This window comes from Ornithorhynchus anatinus, chromosome 8, assembly GCF_004115215.2.
Source record: "Ornithorhynchus anatinus isolate Pmale09 chromosome 8, mOrnAna1.pri.v4, whole genome shotgun sequence".
Classification (NCBI taxonomy): domain Eukaryota; kingdom Metazoa; phylum Chordata; class Mammalia; order Monotremata; family Ornithorhynchidae; genus Ornithorhynchus; species Ornithorhynchus anatinus.
Genome location: NC_041735.1, coordinates 45,563,447 through 45,576,213, shown reverse-complemented (window position 1 = coordinate 45,576,213; position 12,767 = coordinate 45,563,447). Strand labels below are relative to the sequence as shown.

General features: G+C 49.6%; 1 protein-coding gene across 2 annotated transcripts in view; it reads right to left on the bottom strand.

Moving 5' to 3' along the window:
• Window positions 1–11,156, bottom strand: part of NR1D2 (nuclear receptor subfamily 1 group D member 2) — a 39,124-nt gene extending 27,968 nt beyond the window's left edge. The window contains exons 1-2 of one of the 2 annotated variants that reach the window (XM_029070556.2): window positions 10,865–11,098; window positions 6,302–6,367 (exon numbers count right to left, since the gene is read on the bottom strand). In XM_029070556.2, coding sequence (XP_028926389.1) covers window positions 6,302–6,326 — 25 coding nt within the window. In that variant the 5' untranslated portion in view covers window positions 6,327–6,367; window positions 10,865–11,098. Of the gene's footprint in view, window positions 1–6,301; window positions 6,368–10,864 lie in introns of both variants that reach the window. The other variant, XM_029070557.2, reaches the window with a different exon arrangement.
• Between the last annotated feature and the right edge of the window lie 1,611 nt (window positions 11,157–12,767).

The window sequence follows — 12,767 nt, the reverse complement described above, 5'->3', positions numbered from 1 at the left end:
CCCACAGTGGGAGGAGGGCAGACAGTGGAGTGCCTCTTGGAGGAGATGGGATTTTAAAAGGGTTCTGAAGGTGAGGAGAGTGGTAGACCGACAGATATGACAGGAGAGGGAGTTCCAGGCCCAAAGGAGAATGTGGGCAGGGGGTTGGTGGTGGGATAGACAAGATTGAGGCACAGAGCTTGGGCTGCTGTTAGAGTGGTTGAGTTGTAATAGGAGATAATAATAATAATAATAATAACACAATAATTATGGTATTTGTTAAGTGCTTACTATGTGCCAAGCAAGCGCTGTTCTAAGCGCTGGACTAGATACAAGGTGATCTGGTTGCCCCAGGTGGGGCTCACAGTCTCAATCCCCATTTTACAGATGAGGTAACTGAGGCCCAGAGAAGTTAAGTGAATTGCCCAAGGTCACACAGCAGACAAGTGGTGGGGGCGGGGTTAGAGCCCACGACCTCTGACTCCCAAGCCCGTGCTCTTGCCACTAGGCCATGCTGCAGATCAGAGAGGTTAGGCAGCAGAGAGCTGGCAGCTATCACACTCTTCCTCCTATTGCTACTATTGCAGATTTATATGGATGAATGGGCCATTGCTCTGACCCAGTAATAAGTCATGATCCAGAAGAGAAGGACACCAAATTGATCAGGGACTCTAGTTCTAGTACCAATATAAAAAAAAAAAATGTTGCTTTCTGTTTTTTCCGGGGGATGCCCTCTCTTGGATCAGTGTCTTGCCTTCACCATACCCACCCTGAAGATAAAGACGGTCATTCCCTATTACCCTGCTCCTTCACGTCCTGGGGTTCAGAAGACTCAAAGACCAAATTCACCATGCTTATTCTGCAGCACTTGTGTCTGCAAAGACAGTGATTCAAGGACAGACATAGCATTTCCACTTGTCAGCATTCTAAAGCTACTGTTTCTCTGGCTCATTACTGTGAAATACCACTGCAGGGGTGGTTCCCTAAACCAAAATGACTACTTCTCACTTTCCCAGAATAAAAAAGTATTTTTTGCCATTTAGAGCAGGCACTCCTGTGGTTTGCTATTCCTCTCCTCCCGTTATGTTCACTCAGTCCGTGGAATTTGAACGCTTACTGTAGGGCCTATTGTACACGAGGGACTTGGATGCAAAAGTTAGTCAAAAAAAAAAAAGGGCATGTTTCCTGCTCTCAGGAAGAGTACCTTCTAAGAAAAGAAAATATTGAAAGTCACCCAAAAGTAGAACAGCAACAGTGAATTGAGACCAATCCATAAAATACAGACATGCTCCACATTACACCTGGAATTAGGCTGGGTTCCTCTAAACTGACTGTTGTGGGGTTCAGTAGAATTAGTAGCTATTAATGTATGTCCCCAGGAGTTTACAGCCTGATGGGGGAAGACAGGCAACTAAAATAAATTACAGACAGGAGAAAGTAATAGATCATATTAGTGCTGTAAGGTATTGGGGGTTAAGTGCTTACCTGGTTCAGATGTGCTGATGAGGCACTTGGGGGATACACACATACAGTGGGGAGATTACAGTTTTACCTCTGGAGGAGGGAGGAAGAGCAAGGGAGGGGGGTAGGAAGGGGTTAAGGAGGAGGTTGACTGAATGCCTCTTAAAACCAATGGTGAAGAGTTTCTATTTGGTGAGGAGAGGAATCAATGAAGTGTGGACTGGAGAGGGGAAAGACTGGAAGCAGGAAGGTCAGCGAGGAGGCTGATTCAGTAGTCAAACTGGGATTTGACAAGTGCCTCACAAGTCTTGAGATTTTACAGTGATTTCACACATGGACAAGGAATGTGCCTGCTAATGCTGTTGCACTGTACTTTCCTCAAGTGCTCAGTACAGTGCTCTGCACAGAGTAAGCACTCAATAAATATCACTGATTAAGCAAAATGCTGAAACTTCTCATAATTGAGACCAATAAAATGTTAGCACTTACTCCCAGTCCTGTTATGACTGTGCCCTATATATAATAAAAATTAGACCATAAATGTCTCTCCATCAACCTCCCTTCATTTCCCTTCCTTTTCTACCCCATGCACCCCAAACTCTATCCCCTCCTCTCCTTAGCGTTTTTGTATAAAACATAATTCAATTAAGCTTGATCATTCGTCGGCATTTTTATGCATCGCATCCATTAGAATGTAAGCTACTTGTGGGCAGGGAATGTCACTTTTTCATTTTGTACTCTGCATTTAGGGCACTTACTGCACTCAATACAAAGACTTCTAGCACTATTGTCTCTCCACCCCTTCACTCTGTACATTTTTTTTTAACCTTTGTTTCTAGCTGCTGCCAAGAAAGCTAGCTCCATCACTTCCTCCTGCACCCCAGCCCACGCCCAACATCCAACCTGGGCCCGGGTCCCTGTTTTAGCCCTCCCGACAGTGTCTGTTCCCTTTAAGCAAACCAATCTTCAGCCCTCCCCCAAATCCCGGAGCACTTTTGTACATATCCATCTGTGATTTATTTTAGATGTCTGCCTCCCCAACTAGTTTAAAAGCTCCTTGAGGGCAGACCTACTCTGTGGCATGAACTTTGCCAAACCCTTATTAAAGTGCTGTGCGCTTTACTGATTTATTGAGGTGAAGGCTGTGGGGACGGCGGCAGCGTGCCCAGAGTATCAGCCGCTGCCCCGACCTGCCCAGGTCCGTCCCTTTCCCCGCCCCCCAGTACTGGGGCTGTATCCTGAAGTGGGGCTGCAAGTGAAAACCTGGCGAGATGGTGCGAGGGAGGACAGCTCTAGGCTGGGCTACTGGGTAGAGCACGGACCTGGCACTCGGAAGGACCTGGGTTCTAATCCTGCCTCCACCTCTTGTCTGCTGGGTGATCTTGGGCAAGTCACTTCACTGGGCCTCAGTTACCTCATCTGTAAAAGCGGGATTAAGACTGTGAGCCCCATGTGGGACAGGGACGGTGTCCAACCTGATTAGCTTGTATCTAACCCAGTGCTGGACACATAGTAAGCGCTTAAAAAAATACCCTCATCATTATTATTATTATTAGACCCATTAATAATGGTAGTATTTGTTAAGCGCTTACTATGCGCAAAGCCCTGTTCTAAGTGCTGGGGGATACAAGGTGATAAGGTTGTCCCATGTGGGGCTCACAGTTTTAATCCCCATTTTACAGATGAGGTAACTGAGGCAGAGAGAAGTTAACTGACTTGCCCAAAGTCACATAGCGGCAAGGTTTGGGGGAAGAAGGGAGTCGGTGGGGGATGGTGAGGAGGGGCACGGCGGCACACGATTAAGGGAGGGTCTGCACATGTCCCTGGTTGGACCTGATTTCCCTGCAGCAACTGGACGGGATGGCAGGGGTAGAGCTTACTAACTCTGGGACAGGTCAGCAACTATCAACCGATTGTATTTATGGAGCGCTTACCGTTTACAGAGCACTGTACTGAGAGCTTGGGATTGTACAACAAAACAGAGCTGCTAGACACGTTCCTTGCCCCAGACAAGCTGAGTTTATGGCAAGTCCCCAGATTTTACATATTTCACTGATTTTATATATGGTAATTTCCTCAAAGAGTCAACACCTAATGGGTGTAGCATGCACTCATACACATATACTCAAACACACTTAAAACAAGCTATAACTACCACACTGATAATAAAACACTAATAATTATGGCATTTGGTAAGCATTTACTCTGTCCTCTAGACTGTAAGCTCATTGTGGGCAGGGAACATGTCTAACCAACTCTGTCGTACTGTCCTCCCTCAAGTCTCAGGAGATACCACTGATGACGTCAAGCAGTGTTCTACGTCCTGGGGCAGAAATAAATTAATCAGATTGGATACAGTCCCTGTCCCATATAGAGCTCTCAGTCTAATAATAATAATGTTGGTATTTGTTAAGCGCTTACTATGTGCAGAGCACTGTTCTAAGCGCTGGGGGAGATACAGGGTAATCAGGTCATCCCACGTGAGGCTCACATTTAATCCCCATTTTACAGATGAGGTAACTGAGGCACAGAGAAGTTAAGTGACTTGCCCACAGTCACACAGCTGACAAGTGGCAGAGCCGGGAGTCGAACCCATGACCTCTGACTCCGAAGCCCAGGCTCTTTCCACTGAGCCACGCTGCTTGCCCGTCTAACTAGAAGTGAGAACATTTTACACTTGTGGAAATTTAGGCCTAGAAAATTTAAGTGACTTGCCCAACGTCACACAGCAGAGAAGTGCCGGAGCAGGGATTTGAACCCAGGTCCTCTGATTCCCAGACCTGTGATCTTTCCACACTGCTTCCCTGAACTCCACAAGGAGTACACAATCTGGTTCTGCTCTAAACTAAGGCTCACAATTTAGGCATTCAGGCAAAAAATTAAAACTTTAGTGCTTTAATCACCAATTTTATTTATAGTAGAGCCACCTTAAAAATTAAAAATATATGGCAAATTACATTAAAACATCTATACATCCTGAGCCCCCAAACAAGTTTACAGAACCTGTTATTCCCATTTTAGAGAGAAACAGTTGAAGCCCAGGGAGATTAAATGGCTTGCCCATTGCTATATACAATACTGCTATACTATACTCTTCCAAGCGCTTAGAACAGTGCATGGCACACAGTAAGCGCTCAATATATATGGCTGAATGAATTGGAGTAATCATCATTCCCAAATTCCAGAGCCACGATTAGAACTCCCAGCCCGCAATTTGGCCCACTGAGCCATGTTAGCCAAGAACCAGGCAGAGTAGGAGTTAGGAATCATATACGTCTGGAAAAGCACATAAAGAACTAGAGAAACTTTTGGCAAAAAGCACAGGGCAATACTGGAGAGAAGATATGATGCACAGAAACTGGTCCTTCTTTTTCCCAAGACAGGAAAGAATACTAATGAACAGGAATTTAAAACATCCTGTTTCTCTACATCAGAGGTCAGAATCAGAAATTTGTAATCATGAATCATTTTATTATACACTCTCTGATCCCAAGTGCCTTAACACTTATACCTTCTGGAGAAGCATAAGTTTCATTCTGTACTATCTTTTTTGTGCAAAATATACAGAGTTGTTCCTGTCTCTTCCTAGAGGACTCTGAAGGCACATGGATGTGCAGATCTATGCTTCCCTAATTGATCAAAACCATTTCTCTCCTCCAGAGCCTCACAGTGCAGGACTAACCTTCAAACCAGAAAATAAACAGGGCGCTCTTCTGCTAAATTTAATATTAGGTAGAGAGTTTGTGTTATATCAGAGAACAAAATAGCCCTCCTAAGGTTATTCCATCAATGACTAGTAATTATTGAGCAACTGCTGTGTGCAGAGCACTATGCTAAGTTCCTGGGAGACTACAACAAAGTTAGAAGACACAATCCCTGACCTTAAGGGTCTTAAAAACCAAGACAAAACAATTCAAGTTGGATTATTTTCCTTTAGATTCATTATCTACATTTGCTCATCTGCCATAATAGAAGCAGTGTGGCTTAGTGGATAGAGCCCAGGCCTGGGAGTCAGAAAGACCTGGGTTCTAATCTCAGCTCCAGCACTTGCCTGCTGTGTGACCTTGGGAAAGTCACTTCACTTCTCTGGGCCTTGGTTACCTCATTTGTAAAACGGAGATTAAGAGTATAAACCCCATGTGGGACAGGGACTGTGTCCAACCTGCTTAACTTGTATCTACCGCAACACCTAGAACAGTGCTGGGCACGTAGTAAGCACTTAAATACCATAATTATTAATTATTTATTTATTGGCAAATCACCAATCCTTTGATAGGGTTGCCAACTGTAACAATAAGTGGGAGTTCTGAGACTTCAACTGATTGTTGCCATACAGAGGGTGAGCTGATTGAAATATCCTGGATGGCAAGGACTATGTTTCTACTTTTACTGTATGGTCCAAAGCATCTAATCAGTGCTCTGCCCAGTAGGCAACCAGTACATACTATTAAACACCTGCTTTCACCAATTTGGTCTAAAACAACTTTAGGTGTTTATCCGAATCGGCCTGAGTCCTTCTGATCTTGTCACCTGTGAAAAGTCATTTGGGAGCGACAAACTTCTGACCATCTTCCTCAGTAAACACAGAACTGAAAGCTTTTTCACCCACATCTGCACCCTTTACATCCCAAGTCGTCCCATTAATTCATTAACTGGCTTGCGGCATTTGAAATATTTGTAAGACAGTTTTCTATTAGTTTTGACAGCCTTGCAAGGTGCACTTTTAATTCAATTAGTTTTTGACCTGCCCGATGATCTGTTTGTGTTTAACCCCGCTCTTCTTCGAGGCCTTTCCCTCAGTTTTCCCCTCTCTCATGACCTCTTTCACATCTTAAGTCACACTGGATTTAGGGTAAATTACCTATGTTTAGTCCTGTAATACCCATTTCCTTTGACCTCTACCAGCCTCCACTTTCATATCTTCAACCTGTAGATCAAAAAATAGTGGGGAGACCATCAATCACTCTCTTCTCCTTCCAAGCCTTACTAAAAGCACCTCTCTCCCAAGAGGCCTTCCCCAACTAAGTCCTCATTTCCGCTTTTCCTACTTTCCTCGTTCATTGTCATATTTTATTTATATTATTGACTGTCTCCCCCTCTGGACTGTAGACACCCTGTGGGGTGGGAATGTCTATCAACTTCATTATACTGTACTCTCCTAAGCACTTGGTACAGTGCTCTGCACACGGTAAGTGTTCAATAAATAACTGATTAATTAATGCAGAGACCAACAAAAATTGTGTTTGTACAGTCACTTCTGCACATCCAAAATCAAAATTCCAACTAACCTTATTTAACATCCTCAAAGTCAGACTTTTTATCTTCCCCTGAGTCACTTTAACATTACAAGAGTTGAAATGATCAGTTCAGGGGGTCTGACAACGTCAGCGTGGCCATTTACAGCTTTTGAGGGCAGCAAAACGTTGTTATGGTGCACGGTTTCTACAGAGGAGGCTGCAGCGCACAACGGGAGATTAACAAGAGATCGGTCTACTCTTCCAACAAAAAAGGAGGGGGGGGGGGGGGTCCAGGGAGGTGTTTAAATGATAATTACGGCTCCCATTTTACCGTACGGGTTTTCAGACCATATTTACCATTTCTTGGTAAATAAATTTTGCACCTCCCCCCCAAAACCTTGGTCTTTATGCAATCCGCCCCGGTTCTCCCTTGGGCCAGGTTTCCCTACCTAGGATTCCTCCCCTTCCTCCCTTTGCGCTTCCTTGTTTTGCAAATCTTTCCAGCCACCACCTTCCCTCCCGTTTTCCCCTCTTTCTCTCGTGTCTGGGTCACCTTCCTCCTTCATTCATTCAATCGTATTTACTGAGCGCTTCCTGCGTGCAGAGCACTGTACTAAGCGCTCGGGGCGTACAATTCAGCGCCAAGTAGAGACGACCCCTGCCCAAACGGGGTCGCAGTCTAGAAGGGAGAGACAAGGCATCAAAACAAGAGGCATCAACTGCATCATTACAGATGAAATTATACAGATAGACACATCGATGCAAATACGTAGAAATATAATTATAAACATGGGCATTTTTACACCAGTGCTGAGGGGAGGGGAGGGGCGAGGAGGCGGTCCTGCTGCTGCTGGACGGTGCACTGCAGTCTGTGACTGACACACACACACATACACACTCACACACACACACGTGTCCGGCTGTCCACCTCCGCAGTGTGCCCGGCCGCCGAGCGACATATGGAGCGATAGAGGCGGGGGGGAGGGGGGAGGTCGCTCCAAATCCATTCGTTCAATCGCATTTATTGAGCGCTTACTCTGTGCGGAGCACTGTACTAAGCGCTTGGAACGGCCAACTGGGCAACGGGTTAGAGCCCCTCCCTGCCCCCCCCCCCCCAAACGGGCTCGCAGTCTAAACGGGGGGAGGCAGACGGCACAACGGAACAGAACCACCTCCTCAAGATAAACAGAATCAGGGAGCTGTGCACCTCATTAACAAAATAAATAGGGTAATAAATAATATGTACAAATAGGCACAGGGCTGAGGGGAAGGGGGAAGAGCAGAGGGCGGAGGGGAGGAGCGGGGGGGGCAAATAATATATACAAATATGCACAGTGCTGAGGGGAGGGGGCAAATAATATATACAAATGAGGACAGTGCGGAGGGGAAGGGGGAAGAGCGAGTAGAGGGAAAGGGGGGGGCAAATAATATATATAAATATGCACAGTGCTGAAGGGTGGGGGCAAATAATATATACAAATGAGGACAGTGCGGAGGGGAAGGGGGAAGAGCGAGCACAGGGAAAGGGGGGCAAATAATATATATAAATATGCACAGTGCTGAGGGGAGGGGGCAAATAATATATACAAATGAGCACAGTGCAGAGGGAAAGGGGGGGCAAATAATATATATAAATATGCACAGTGCGGAGGGGAAGGGAGAAGAGCAGAGGGCGGGAGGGGGGAAGGAGCAGAAGGAAAGGGGGGGGAAACAGTATATATATAGGTATTTGTTAAGCGCTTACTATGTTCCCAGGACTGTTCTAAGCGCTGGGGTAGATACAAGGGAATCAGGTTGTCCCACGTAGGGCTCACAGTCTTCTTCCCCATTTTACAGATGAGGTCACTGAGGCCCAGAGAAGTGAAGTGACTTGCTCAAGGTCACCCAGCTGACAGGTGGCGGAGCCAGGATTAGAACCCACGACTTCAGACTCCCAAACCCGGGCTCTTTCCACTGAGCCGTGCTGAGGGGAGGGGAAGGGGGGAAGAGCAGAGGGTGGGAGGGGAAGAGGAGCAAATAATATATATAAATATGCACAATGCTGAGGGGTGGGGAAGGGTGGTGATGTCTTGTTTCTGTTTTCTTCTCTTTGGCTCAGCTGTCGGGCTCTTCCGTTTAGACTAGGAGCCCGTCATTGGGCAGGGAGATTATCTGGGGTTGAAATGGACCTTCCAAGCGCTTAGTACAGTGCTCTGCACATAGTCAGCCCTCAATAAATACAACAGTTTTGTTCTGTTTGGCTCTGCTGTCGGTCTACCCCCCTTTAGACTGCGGGCCCCTTCATTGGGCAGAGAGGGTCTCTCCATCTGTGGCCCAACTGGACCTTCCAAGCGCTTAGTCCAGCGCTCTGCACATAGTCAGCGCTCAATCCATATTACTGAATGAATGGGAGCCCGTCCTGGGCAGGGATTGTCTATCTGTTGCCCAACTGTATATTCCAAGCGTTTAGTACAGTGCTCTGCACATAGTCAGCGCTCAATCCATACCACTGAATGAGATGTCCATCCCCTTGATTCTATTTATTGCTATTGTTTTTGTCTGTCTGTCTCCCCCCCACCCGATCAGACTGTAAGCCCGTCAATGGGCAGGGACTGTATCTGTTGCAGATTTGTCCATTCCACGCGCTTAGTACAGTGCTCTGCACATAGTAAGCGCTCAATAAATACTACTGAATGAATGAATGAACGGGAGCCAGTCCTGGGCAGGGAGGGTCTCTATCTGGGGCCCAACTGGAGCTTCCAAGCGCTTAGCCCAGCGCTCTGCACATAGTCAGCGCTCAATCCATACCATTGAATGAATGGGAGCCCGTCCTGGGCAGGGAGGGTTTTTATCTGGGGCCGAACAGGAGCTTCCAAGAGCTTAGCCCAGCGCTCTGCACATAGTCAGCGCTCAATCCATACCATTGAATGAATGGCAGCCGGTCCTGGGCAGGGAAGGTCTCTATCTGGGGCCGACCTGACCTGGAGCTTCCAAGCGCTTAGCCCAGCGCTCTGCACATAGTCAGCGCTCACTAAAATACCCTTGAATGAATGAATGGGAGCCGGTCCCGGGCAGAGAGGGTCTCTATCTGGGGCCAACCTGGAGCTTCCAAGCGCTTAGCCCAGCGCTCTGCACACAGAGCTCACTAAAACACGCTTAAATGAATGAATGAATGAATGAATGAATGAATGGGAGCCGGTCCCGGGCAGGGAAGGTCTCTATCTGGGTCCGACCTGGAGCTTCCAAACACTTAGCCCAGCGCTCTGCACATAGTCAGCGCTCAATCCATACCATTAAATGAATGGCAGCCGGTCCTGGGCAGGGAAGGTCTCTATCTGGGGCCGACCTGGGGCTTCCAAGCGCTTAGCCCAGCGCTCTGCACATAGTGAGCGCTCAATCCATACCACTGAATGAATGGCAGCCGGTCCTGGGCAGGGAAGGTCTCTATCTGGGGCTGACCTGGAGCTTCCAAGCGCTTAGCCCAGTGCTCTGCACATAGTCAGGGCTCAATCCATACCACTGAATGAATGGGAGCCGGTCCTGGGCAGGGTAGGTCTCTATGTGGGGCCGACCTGGAGCTTCCAAGCGCTTAGCCCAGCGCTCTGCACACAGTCAGCGCTCCCTAAAATACGCTTGAATGAATGAATGAATGAATGAATGAATGGCAGCCGGACCCGGGCAGGGAAGGTCTCTATCTGGGGCCGACCTGGAGCTTCCAAACGCTTAGCCCAGCGCTCTGCACATAGTCAGGGCTCAATCCATACCACTGAATGAATGGCAGCCGGTCCCGGGCAGGGAAGGTCTCTATCTGGGGCCGACCTGGAGCTTCCAAACGCTTAAGCCCGGCGCTCCGCACACAGCCAGGGCTCCCCCAAATCCGCTTGAATGAATGAATGAATGACATCCCAGCGCCGCCCCCCCCTCCCCCCCGCGGCCCCGGGGCGATGTGGGTCAGCGGGCGGCGGCCTCACGTGTCCCGGGCGGCCCGGCGCGCGCGCGCCCCCTCCCGCCCCCCTTATGTAAGGTGACGTCACGCGCGGAGCCGGCCAACCGCCGCCCGCGCGCCGCCGAACGTAAACACAGCGCGCACGTGGCCGGGGCGGCCGGTCCATGTGAGGGGCGGAGGAGGGAGGCGGCGGCGGCGCCGCGGGCCCGCCCCGTCCCCCCTCCCGTCCCCCCCCCCCGGGCCCCGGCGCCCCCGCTCTTACCCGCGTTGACCTCCATGGCGGAGGGTCGGCCGGACGGACGCGGCTTGGGGTCCCGGCGGCCCTCCGAGGAGGCTGCGACGGAGGCGGGCGGGTGTCCTTGCCCCTCGGCCGCGGGCCGGGGCGCTGGGGGCGCAGCTCCCGCGAGGCTCGTCCCTGTCAGGGCTGCGGCAACCCGCCTCTCGCTCCTCCTCCCTCTCCTCCAACTCCCCCTCCGCGCCCTGACAACAAAAGCGGCGACGGCGGCGGCGGCTTCCTGGCCGCCGCGGCGCCGCCCCCCTGACAGGCCAGCGAGGACCACGTGACCCGCGCGCGCCCGCCCCGCCGCGCGCGCGCCCCCTCACGCGCCCTCATTCACTCATTCAGACTCATTCTCGCTCATTCATTCATTCCCTCGCATTTACTGAGCGCCTTCGGGGCGCAGGGGCCCTGTACTAAGCGCCGGGAAACGACGCGCACCCACCCCCTCATTCAGTCATTCGTAGTCATTCATTCACTCGCAGTCATTCATTCATTCAATCACTCGTATTTACTGAGCGCCTTCGGGGCGCGGGGCCCTGTACTAAGCGCCCAGACACGACGCGCGCCCACTTACACACCTTCATTCAGTCAGTGGCATCCGTAGTCATTCATTCATTCGTAGTCATTCATTCATTCCCTCGTATTTACTGAGCGCCTTCGGGGCGCAGGGGCCTGTACTAGGCGCCCAGAAAAGACATGCACACGCTCACACACCCTCATTCAGTCATTCAGAGTCATTCATTCATCTCATTCATTCATTCATAGTCATTCATTCATTCACTCGTATTTATTGAGCGCTTTCGGGCCGCAGGGCCCTGTACTAAGTCCCCAGAAACTACGCTCATGCACTCACACACCCTCATTCATTCATTAGTAGTCATTCATTCATTCTCTATGCGGCAAGCACTGTTCTAAGAGCTGGGATAGAAACAAGGAAATCAGGTTGTCCCCAATGGGGCTCATAGTCTCCATCCTCATTTTACAGAGGAGGTCGCTGAGGCACAGAGAGGTTAAGCGACTTGCCCAAGGTCACACAGCAGACAAGTGGTGGAGCCGGGATTAGAACTCGCGTCCTCTGACTCCCAAGCCCGCGCTCTTGCCGCTAAGCCATGCTGCTTCTCCAGGCAGCTCAGCGCCGCCGCCCGGGTCCCCTCCCTTGCCTTTCAACCCAGTGACACACTTTCCGGGCCAGGTTTGGAGCTGGCAGGGGATGAGGTTGCCCCCTGCCCTGTGCCCGCTGTGCCCGCTGTGCCCACTTTCCCATTGCCCCAAGCAGCAGCAGCCGCCCAAGGCACAGGAGGGAGGAGCGAAGAAGTCAGAGGCCACCTGACATCTGCCTTCATCTGCCACCTGACAGCCCCCAAACTGCCCTTTCATTCATTCACTCGCATTTATTGAGCACTCACTATGTTCGGGGCTCTGTATTAAGCACCTGGGAAAGTACAGTATTGCAACAACAATAATAATAAGGATGATGGTATTTGTTAAGCACTTACTACGTGCCAAGCACTGTTCTAAACCCTGGAGGAGACAGAAGGATATCAGGTTGTCCCATGTGGGGCTCACAGTCTTAATCCCCATTTTACAGATGAAGTATCCTGAGGCACAGAGAAGTTAAGTGACTTGCCCAAAGTCACACAGCTGCCAAGTGGTGGAGCTAGGATTAGAACTCAAGACATCTGACCCCCCCCAGCCCAAGCCCACGCTCTTTCCACTAAGCCAAGCTGCTTTCACCTTCCATCTCTACAACAAGCTGATAGTCTAGAGGGGAGGAGGCAGGCAGCGATATAAATTAAAAAAAATTACAGATATGTCCTGAAGTGGTTGAAGGGGAAGAACAAAGGGAGCAAATCAGGGTGACGGCGAAGGAAGTGGGAGATGTGGA